This window comes from Schistosoma mansoni, chromosome 1 (genome assembly GCF_000237925.1).
Source record: "Schistosoma mansoni strain Puerto Rico chromosome 1, complete genome".
NCBI lineage: Eukaryota > Metazoa > Platyhelminthes > Trematoda > Strigeidida > Schistosomatidae > Schistosoma > Schistosoma mansoni.
Genome location: NC_031495.1, coordinates 7,455,254 through 7,467,109, shown reverse-complemented (window position 1 = coordinate 7,467,109; position 11,856 = coordinate 7,455,254). Strand labels below are relative to the sequence as shown.

Here is an 11,856-nt window from a genome sequence, read left to right as displayed (position 1 = left end):
TGTCCGCACAAACATGTAAACTAGTAAATCCAATGAGCTGTGACGTAATCATTAGTTCATTGTTCGTTGGTATAATGCTCTGCTTTTCTTCATTGAAATATCAATTCTGAGGTACATAAAATGGTTTGTAGTTTATTTTTCTTGGACGGGACAATACCTAAATTTCCATAGTTTCTGTCCATTGCAATACAAGAGAGGTCTAGTTAAGTGCCTCTTTAAGAGGACTCGAAGAATATGTACCTCTGATATGGTGGAAAAAGAGGAGAAGTTACTGACTGACACGTTAATAGCAAATGGTTATCCACTCAAGTTTATTAATAGGTGCAAAAGTCAATTAATGCCAAGACCTCTAATTTATTCAGTGCCAAAGAAAAAGGTTTACATCAATCTACCATATAGAGGCGAATCAAACAGTATAGTTTTAAGGCAGAGATTGAAAGCAGCCATTGAGAATACGTATTATGCTGCTCAGTTGGTAGTGATTGAAAAGTCTAAGGCCATGATTCATAATAGACCCAAACAATGCACTAATGATTACGTCACATCCCATTGTATTTACCAATTTACATGTTTGTGTGGACACACATACATAGGGAGGAGTAATCGAACAATGCAATCAAGGGTCAATGAACATGTACCCAGATGGCTTCAAAATCAGTGTGTGTCAAATGATCCGATCAATGTAGGCGGTAGAAAACCATGTTCATCGATAGCAAAACACATTATTGAGACGGGGCACAAAATTAACATTAATACAGCATTTAGAATGTTGTATAGAAATTGTCAAGGTCGAATTCTTAAGTTTATTGAAGCCTTAGCTATTCGTAAATTTAAACCCCCCTTATGTGTACAAAAACAATTTGTCGTAACCTTGAATTTACCTTGGTAATCCTTAAGTCATTCTATGGCCTAGAATAACGCGACAATTTCTTATTCTTTCTCCCCCCTTAGTTATTTTAGTTGTACTTTTATTTATTTGTTTGTTTGACCATTATTAATTTTCATATAAAAATGCCTTGACAAGTATATGTGTGACCAGATTGTTCGAAATGTATAGCGCAAATACATCACATTTTTCAGATCAACTACGTCTTCTCATTGTTCTATCGAAATTTATAAAAGGGACTAATTGCTTTAAACATCATTTAATCCCTTTTAATGCATCTCACTCAGCATAGTTGAACTTTACTGGTCAAGATTTGTCACTAGAACCCTGAGAATTTATTCTTCATGTCAGTCATTATTAAATTATTAAGTATTGGCTGGCTACTAAGTGAATTTTGAAAGCTTTTGACAATTTTTTAATCAGTGTGCTTACGTTCATTGGCTAACCCTATAAATCTTCGACATATATTTCGTAGATAATCAAAGTCTGTCGGTAACCCTCTAAACAGATTCTGGTCTTTTCGGTGGAGCTTTGCTTTCTGAGCAGGATTGTTTATTCATGATGTTTTTTATAGTTTCTTTATGAATAAAATCATCAACAAAAATTCTCGGTTGCTGCGATTCATCCGAATTTCTTCATAAATGACTGACAGCTAGTCCCGCTGATCGTAACCCGTCAGTCATGTGTGGACAGACTTAAATAGATCACTCCTACCTGGATTTGAGTCTATGTTCAACCATTAGAACGCTGAACTGGCATCTAATGGTGTCAGTTGACAGTATTGCTCGAGAATCTCCCATTACCCTTTGTTGATAAATGGATCACATCCGACATGGTTGAACTCCCCTAATCATGACCTCTCACTAGAATTTCTGCAATTACCCATTGACATTAGTTATTAGTGAGCACTTGAACATTGTTAGTAGTATGGAGGTTTTCAAGGTTTACACCACGGACTGATTTTTATTTGGTTATCACTGATAAACATAAAACACTGGTTGTCATACATGATTATTCTTACCTGACTGACTTTGAAACTGTTTATTAAAATTGTGATAATGAATCTCATCGTACCAGTTTCGTGTCGCTCTAGCTCCTATAAGGCAAAATAAAATCTACCTTTAAAATTACAAATTAGTTAGGTATGAATGAGTCAAAGAAAACATTAGTCCTATTTCTATGATGCATAAGAAAGTTAACAAACTGAAAACGATGACAACCAATCACGTATCAGCCAATGTTATTATGGAAATGTGAATTAGAACAATGTCATCGAAATAATTCTTTAAAGAAAGAATGACCATGTACAAACAAAAAAAATCAGATAACCCAATTTCTTCTAAACAGTGTAGATGTTAAATTCATTTAGTATTGTTTGTTTGAATCTTCCCATCGATGTGTTAGGACTGCAACTGGTCAGTCTCTTATTGGCATATGTGCATACTGTGCGTATTGCCTCGATATAGCCTTAATCCAAACAAACAATACTAAATGAATTTAAACTTCACCCCATCGCACAAGCAAGTGGCTATCAGGACTCAGTGGCCGAGTGGATAACGCGATGGCGTTTGAAGCGAGGGTACTGGGTTCGAGTCCCAGAGTGAACATCAACTCTGAGATGCAATTACATTCAGGTGACGAGTCTCAAGTAGGACGAAACGCACGTCAAACTGGAATCTACTGCTAGCCACTATCCATTTCTGCTTACCACGAGTGTAGATGTTACTTTAGAAAGATTCTAATCATTCTATTGCAAACAATTATGTCATACTCTAGTCATCATTAGTTTCAATAAATTTCATGCAGTTAATTCCCTTTATGAATTTAAATAAAGAAAGAACAAATATTGATGCAGAATAATATGAATTCAGTATATTTCGTGGTTTCTCATCAGCTGTTTACAACCAGAAATGTATTAGAATTTTAGCATTGGGGTAATAAATAGTATGGAACAATTGACATAATTGAATGTAGAGGATCAGAATAACAAAAGGTTATCAATGATAACTATATATATGTATATGTGAAAGGAAAGGTCAGAGGTTATTAGGTGTTAGAGTGAAGGAAGCATAAAGGGTGGGTAGTGTGATGGTTGAGTGGAGTTCAGAGACAGATAAGATAAAATGTGTGATAATTTGGGAGGTATTTAAAAACAATTAGGGTGGGTTACGTAATAATTAAATAAACTTTGGAAAGTTCATATAATTAAGAGACAAGTGAGCGAAAATGTGTGAGTGAAATTGTGGTTTAAGAATTAGGTAATGAAAGAGAAATATAATAAAAACTAAATATGAACCAAAATAAAACTAATATCAAAGAAATAAAACAAAAAAAAAACAAAAAAAAGGATTATCAGAGTAGTAATAAGTTTATCACTGTTTCTTTTTGAATACCTAGATCCGCTTTGAGTTTTTTATTGCGATCAGAAAGCAGTTGTACTTCTTTGTTTGTTAATGATTTTGAAAGCATGAGAGATGTCAATGGTGTGCCTGGTGTCGAGTAAATGCCAAGCTATTGCACTGTTGAGAACCCTGGTCCCTCGCAGCCTCAGTTTCTTAGGAACATACTCAGAAATGCTAAAACTCTAATACATATTTGGTTGTAAGCAGCTGATGAGAAACCACGAAATATAATGAATTCATTCTATTCTGCATCAATATTTGTTCTGTCTTGATTTAAGTTTCAATAAAGCTTATCCGATTGAAAATTACTATGCTTTTCAAATATTTATGTATCAATATCGACACAGAAAAGTATATCAGAAGGGGTTTTGTGGCGATTTTAGTCCTGAGTTCGAATCTCGCGAGAGACGGGATCGTGGATGCTCACTGCTGAGGAGTCCCATAATAGGACGAAACGGTCGTCCAGTGCTTCCAGGTTTTCCATGGTGGTCTAGCTTCAATTGACTCATGATTTTAACTATGAAAATAGTGAAATCTCCACAAAACACCTACTGACAAAAGTTTAAATGAAGATAATGAATCATACAGAAAACTTAATTATTGATCTCCGAATACAATTCCAAAAAACACAACAATAAAAAAACGTTATTAGGAAGTCCAAAAATTAAGATGCCTACCTCAACGTTTGTCTCGGTTACTAATTTTAGTTGCGGTTGGCATAAACTAATTTTCATTAAATCATTATATTAAAATAAAGTCAATACTTATTCATTGTCTAAACTTTCTAATCGTCAACAATCACGAATTTTAAATTAACAAGATATGGACAACACAAACCTATTGTCTTTACTCTGTTGATGAATATGACCGATTTGTATCTACTATGAGGTAACTTTTGATTTTTCAACGCATTTCTGTGGCAAGTTAACACCTTTTGACTGGGATATTTCAACGTTATTCATTTGAAGTAATAAAAACAATACGTCTTACAGGTTAATAACTCAACTACTAAGGCAATGGTAAAACATAAGTTTCTCTTTTACCAAGAAATATAAATCGCTTAAATGTTAGTATGAGGTTCTGAAATCATTGAAATCACAAATCGATCCCAATCCGGAAACACTAGATCGCTGTTTCATCATAGTATGAAACTACTCAACAGGGCTAATAATCGTCTAAATGTTAGGTTGTTTGCATGAGAGACCATAGGTCATGTTTTCTATTTCCACTTGCTGGGTCATAGATGGGCACTATTAAGAAATTCCATACTAGAATGAAACAGTAATCTTATACTCCAAGGTTTACAATGATTATGTAACTTCTATTGACTTATTAGTTCGACACAATATAAAGATCCTCAGAAATCAATAGTTTTCGAGCATCATTTTCACAAAACAACATGAAAAACTCATTTTGTATTATGACGTTTTTGTTAAAATTTAGCCAATATTTCGAAAAACATTGTATTTCACTTAGTATTGTTCGTTTGAATCTTCCCATTGATGTTTAGGACTGCAACTGGTCAGTCTCTTATTTGCATATGTGCATGCTATGCGTACTGCCTCGATATTGCCTTAATTCACAAGCATTGTAAGCAAAGGTGGATGGTGGCTAGCAGTGGAATCCAGTTTGACGCGCGTTTCGTCCTACTTGGGACTCGTCATCTGGATGTACCTGCATCTCAGAGTTGATGTTCACTCTGGAACTCGAACCCAGTACCATTCGCTTCAAACGCCATCGCGTTATCCACTCAACTACTGAGTCCTGATATCCCCTTGCTTCTGCAACGGGGTGAAGTTTGAGTTCACTTAGTATTGTTTGTTTGAATCTTCCTATTGATGCTTAGGACTGCAGCTAGTCAGTCTCTTATCGGCATATGTGCATACTGTGCGTAACGCGCGTCCTAGATTCCACTGCAAGCCACAATCCATCTGTGCTTATAAACATTGCATTTTTTTGAATAATAATTCAATTGAACACTATAACCAACCGGTCATTTCCGCTTTTCCAGTAGATTGTGCTGATGCCAAATTTTCTCCATATTCATCACAGATACTATGTTTCATAATTTTTAAACGTGCAAGATTTTCAGCCCAAGCTTGTGCTTCTCTAGCAAGTCTTCGATCATATTTTAATGGAGGACATCCGTGCAATGCACGTAATCTGAATGTATACAAGATAAACAATACAGTATTTATTATTATTATTATCACGTAAACAAATTGCATATAAATAAAAGAGCTGATAAAAATACTTTCTACAATGCATGTTATTTGAAATTCCTATAGATTATATGTTCGTTGATAGACAGTCGTTTGTTGGTTTCATAGGACTGAATTTGGATACATTAACTTTTTGTTCCACATAGTAGTTGTTTGTTAAAGCAATTCAGTGAAGAGGAAAATAGGATCTTGCTCTAATTTAATCGGAAAAGAGACCTGTATTTATGAACCGACTTTTAAATATCGAGTTGTAATAATGTCTATAATTTTTCTGCAGCAATTTGGAAGACTCTTCCGGTCTCCCACACTGTCCGGACATTCCATGTACCTATAAAAATTGTTGCTCTTTTGTTAGAAGATGCATCGGCCTCATGACTTCCGAAGGAACTCGGCTTTCGTCATGAGATGTCATAATTATTCCTTCAACTCGGAGGGCAGAGTTTAAATGATTTGAATAATTTTTTCTGGTTAGCGTTTTTTAGCGAGTTGGTTTTCTACGGAATGGGGTCGTTAACCCTATGCCCAACCCTCCTCCTTTACCCGGGATTGGGACGGACAGTAGTCTCGGAGGAGCTACAGGCGGAGTTAATAATGTCTATAAGTGTTAACTATATTCATTTCACACAAATTCAATTCATCCAGAGAGTATAATGCTTTATATTTCATAATACATTGGCCGATATCAGTTAAATTCACATATGATATACTGTTAAAATGAACTATTATACAATCTATATACGGTCGTTTTATATATTCGGTCGTTTTTGTAACTTAAAACATTGATGATAACTTTCAAGTACACATAATTAAATATCATTTTAAATTTATGATAAAATGGTATTCTTTTATTTACTATTCCGGTATAAAGATTTATCTACATCATGAATCGATCAAAGTTAGACAGCCATTGAGAACGAGGAAGAACTGGAAAAAGATCTATTTCTTCCTAGTATGGGGCTTCTCAACAGTACTCATTCATGACCTACCAACCGGGAGCCGGGCACAGGATCTTTGGTCCAGTGTGTGAACGCTTGACCTCTAAACCACGAAGTCAAGATCCACTTGTGCACAAGTCGAAGTTTAATCATTTCGTGATACTCGGGGGAGGGGCATCTTCCATTACCTTCTGTGGGTACCTACTTCAAACCTAACATGGTTGGTCCCAATAAAATTAACCAATCTTCACAACCTTATAATTATAATGATAATAAATATCTAGCTAGAGAGTCGGATTTTCATTTAGTCTTTTATCTAAATTATTTAAAGCTATCTACATATTTCTTCCATGAGCACACTGAACACTTACAACCTGCCAGATGGAAAAACCAAATAAAGGAAAAGTTAAAGCTTAAGATGAAATCCTCAGTGAAACTTATGCTTTTATATGCGGCACTCACTCACTAAGTAAACGGAAAAATGCCCAAAAATTCTTGATATTCGACAAAAACTGAACCTTGAGAGGCCATACATTGCAAATTCACGGACACTTAAGCTATTTGTTAACTAGTCAATTTGTTCCTCAGACAACAACATATCTATTTTCTCAACAACATTCTCATCAATAAAGACTCGAATTCAATAAAACTCTTCAACTTTGAAGGTTTAGTTTATTCTATCTGACAGAATCCTACAAGAAAGCGGATTGATTTGATATGCTATACATTTTCATATGTAAAAAAACACCTATTAACTATTTTGTAAGAATTGTGCACAAAATCATATGAAAGTGAATTCTATCATGTTACGTTCCAAAAAATCGATGAAAGGTTCTCAATGAGAGAGAAAGAGAGCAAACAATCTAAAACTGTGGAGCATTTTGATTCATTTCTATACTTATGTAATCATATTACATTGTGCTCAGTAAAATACTATTATGAAAAATAAATACTACTTATATGAAATAATCAATCTACTGTTACCCATAGTAACACAATTAAATTATAACTAACTTGAAAATTTACTATGGCCAATTAGATTCGGAATCTTGTACTTCATGATTTTAGGTTGTTTTCTTGTTTTCTTGATATCAGTTTATAATTTAGAAAAACTGTAGTCTGATATTTAATAAGCTTGATATATAGGAAATCCTGACAATACAGACAAAAGACACCAAATATTTAAAGTAGAAATACAGGGAAATGCTTCTCTTTATATTATTCCGTCAACTTTTGAACTGTAATTATAATAGTTGAGTTCATGAGTCTATGGAAGCTAGACCACAATGGAAAACCTGGTAGCAGTGGATGGCCGTTTCGTCCTAATATGCATCCTCTCAGCAATGCTCATCCATGATCCCGCATCGCGATATTCGAACCCAGGACCTATCGGTGGATATTAACCACCATACGCTCAGTAGTGACTGGGTCCAAGAGGTATTTCCTGGAGCTCTAGTGAGATGCAATGACCAGTGGAGTTCAACTTGGTCCGTCGTGAGACAGTAAATCACTGATGAAAATGGTGGACGGTGGTTCGATTTCATGGATTGGTTGAAGTTAGACGTTAACACCGTTGGATGCCGGCTCAAAGGTCAGGAGGTTAAGCGTTTGCGCGCGAGACCGCCTGTCGTGGGTTCGAATTATGTGTTGGGGATCGTAAATGAGCACTGCTGAAGTGTTGCATATTGGGACGAAACGGCCATTCATTGCTACCAGGTTTCCCATGGTGGTCTAGCTTCAATTCAATCATGATCTCAACTATTAAAATTACTATAATACCCACAAAAACCCCTTATGAACTTTGATTAAACAGAATTACTCTTTAAAACAGCATTAGTAAACTAAATAATTCCATTAGACAATGTCGTCAGAAATTAACAAATTGAAGAGAAACCTAATGGAATATTTATTTTAAGATAAGAACATTTGTGTTAAGGACGACTAATACAGTATTTTATTTTATAGATATGTTTCCGATCATCTAAATAAGGATTACTGATCAGTGATTTCTTCCTACCCTTAGAACCCTAAGCTCTTCAAATTAATATTCTCATATGAGATCGAAGAGAAGTGGCAAAGCAAGTACCTCATTCCTACATTTGAAGAACATATGGAACTCAAAACAACTGTCAACTAATTTCAAAGTGAGAATCTTCAGTACGAACGTCAAGACAGACCTACTATACGGAGCTGAAACGTGGAGAACTACTACATCCATCATCAAGAAGGTACAAGTATTTATAAATAGTTGTCTTCGCAAAATACTCAACATTCACTAGCTGGATACCATCAACAACAGCCTGCTGTGTGGAGAGGAAAAACCAGCTTACAGCTGAAGAGGAAATTAGAAAAAGACGTTGGAAGTGGATAAGACATACATTGAGGAAATCACCAAACTGAGTCATGAAACAAGCTCTAACTTGGAATCGTGAAGGGAAGGCCAAAAAACACATTGCACCGGGAAATAGAAGCAGATATGAAAAGGATGAATAACAAGTGGAAAGAACTGGAAAGGATTGCCCAGGACATGGTTGGATGGAGAATGCTGATGCGCGACCTATGCTCCTCCACAAGGGGTAACAGGGGTAAGTAAGTAAGCAATATGAGATCGAAGTCTGAATATTTAAGTCTTGTGATTAATTTAACATCTTTAAACTTCCCAGTTGTAGTCCGATGTTTAATTAGTTAGATAGGTAGTTTTACATTTTGGCTAACAGTGGAATAAAGGATTCGCATTTCATCCCATACAGAACTCATCAGTTGAGTGTATGATCAGTATTTATATTCTTATTGGGACTCAAATCTAGTACTTATCTTAATATGAACATTAAATTTGGAATCCTGGTAAATCAAAATGACAATCATCAAACAGTATGGATCCTACTATTAATGGGACCATTGATTCGCTAAAAGTGTGCAACTAATAGAATATATTCAGTTAATTTGTTCTGGATTTACATATGACAGTAATGAACAATCAAAATGCGTTTCTTAATATCAATCATATGATTTAATATTTACTAGTATAGTCCCTTGATCGACACATATGTACAAACTCGAAATAAGTATAAATACACACTTTCAATCAACTATCCATGACATGAAATTACAAACTGCATGAACTCAAAAACAGTTTACATAATATGCTAAGTTTAGCTAGATAACTGATAACAAAAACTAGGAACTATACCATAGATGTTTCGTTTAAGTATGAAACTTTTAATCTATGCTGCCTAACCCATTCTCAATCCCTTTTTATATAAATAAAGGAAGTTCATTCACTATATAGTTGAGATCATGAGTCAATTGAAGCTAGAGCATCATGGTAAACCTGGAGGCAATGGACGGCCGTTTCGCCCTATTGTGGGACTCCTCAACAGTGCACATCTACAACCCCGCCTCACGAGATTCCAACCCAGAACCTATCAGTCTCTCGCGCTCGAGCACTTAATCGATAGACAGCTGAGCCGGCATCCACAAAACCCCCTTCTGTTAATTCACTATAGTTTATAGTAAGTTAATATATAATATAAATAGTTAAATTTGAAGAAAAAAAATCTTACCGATTATGTTCATTCAATGCATCATGATTTAATTGTTCATCTACCATTTTATCTTTTACAAATAAGTTAAAATTATAACCGGCTTAGTGGTAAACAATAAAATTACTCGATCTATTATTTATATACATACATATATACATACACATGTCAATTATAGAAAAAAAGCAAAAAAAAACAACAACAACACAACAACTAATTATTGAATGGATAGTTGAATAGTTTGAGAACATAAATGTGTCGTACTTATTTGACTGTATATTTTTCAATCAATTATATGTTACATAGCAACTATATTTTACATATGAAAATCATAATACAATACAGTATATGTTCAAGTGGTGTTAATATTCTTCTCTTTTTTTTTGTTTTTTTTCGTTAAACTAAAGAAGCCGGTGAAAATATGTATCTGATGTAGTGTTCTTTTTTTTTTTAGTTTTTTTCTTCTTCTTCTTGGACAGTTGTCATTAATGATAGACTATTGAGTGACATGATATATGATTGACACTTTGTTTTGATAATAATATAACTAAAATATTTATTCAAATACTTTTCATCATTTTACAGGTTAATTGAATTTAATTCGAATAGTTCATAATATTAAAAATCTTTTTGTAAGGATGACTCGTTGGCAAACTCAAGGAAGACTCAAGGAATCCAGGAAAAGTCGAAGACATTCCATCCAATCACCGCTAGAGGAACATTCTAGAATGTCGATGAGTAGCTTCCCTATTGGATGAATAAGAAGGACCCCCCCATTTGTGCCTATTGGCTGTCCGAAATGATGACTTACACCGTTTTGGGAATAACATTCCTACTTACTAGTCTTGTATCTTCTCTCTTGCGACGTTGCGGGTTCGATCGAACAAGTAATCTAGTAGTACACGGTATAGCAAGAATCTAAAGCTCCAGATATAACATCTTTACTGTGTAAATTGGAACATAAGGGAACAATATTGATTTCAATTAGGACTTCCAAAGAATTCACTTCAATATACAATGATATTTATATGATGTATATAATCAAAATATTAAACCAAGTAAGGTAATATTGTTAATCAATGATAACTTAGGAATAAAAGTATAAATTGATAGTATGCTGACAAATTTAATAGTAGTTCAATAAATAATAAGCACTTTGATAACACAAACCAATAATTCAATATGTAGTTTGGATAAGCATGTTTTAACATATTTCCTAATTATTCAATATTGTATAATGATATAATTAACTTTACTACTACTGTGATGTGAGTTACTTATATTCACATAAGTAGTATATGGTGATGGTCAAGCATAGAATGTATTTTACTAGAAGATTAATAAGCAAAGAACCGGAACGGAACGCAATGGGCATGAAAATGTATGAACAATGAAATCAGTAAAGATGGACTGATATTTGTAGAAGAAACAGTCATGATTGAGACAATTGATTGTTATTTTGCAAATTGACTGTTTGCTGTAGGGTTGTCAGATTTTAGTGAGATAGTGTGTAATTTGTATTTGATTGTCCCAACCCTACTACTCTCAGTGATGTCAATTGTCTTTAAACTAGAGAAGAACCTCCAGGTATAATGAACGAAAACTCAGTTTGCAATGACCGAATGTACTTCACTACGAAATTACACAGTATCATGTTAAAATATAAGAATCATATGTTAAATGCTTCATTTGTGAATTTCTGTCATTTATCTTTCACATTCTATGTGATTCTTCAGATTCACAATTCTTTTCTAATTCCGTTTCTGTTTTCTTCAAGTCGATCTTCATAGCCTTCTGCTACCAGGTTTTCTACTTTCAATTGGTGTTACATACTACTAATGTCTGTCGACATAAGTAGCATACACTATA

The 11,856-nt window shown here is 34.3% G+C and overlaps 1 protein-coding gene and 1 non-coding gene across 2 annotated transcripts in view; one reads left to right on the top strand and one right to left on the bottom strand.

The window, feature by feature from the left end:
- The window catches only part of Smp_124060 (venom allergen-like (VAL) 13 protein), a gene marked incomplete at both ends in the record, with an annotated part of 26,195 nt that extends 16,140 nt beyond the window's left edge, over positions 1–10,055 (bottom strand). The window contains 3 exons of the mRNA XM_018793124.1: positions 1,908–1,982; positions 5,279–5,451; positions 10,009–10,055. Coding sequence (XP_018647668.1) covers positions 1,908–1,982; positions 5,279–5,451; positions 10,009–10,055 — 295 coding nt within the window. The remainder of the gene's footprint in view (positions 1–1,907; positions 1,983–5,278; positions 5,452–10,008) is intronic.
- Positions 2,426–2,491, top strand: Smp_tRNA_00319_Gln_TTG.1.1. The gene has a single exon. It is a non-coding gene (tRNA).
- Positions 10,056–11,856: the final 1,801 nt, after the last annotated feature.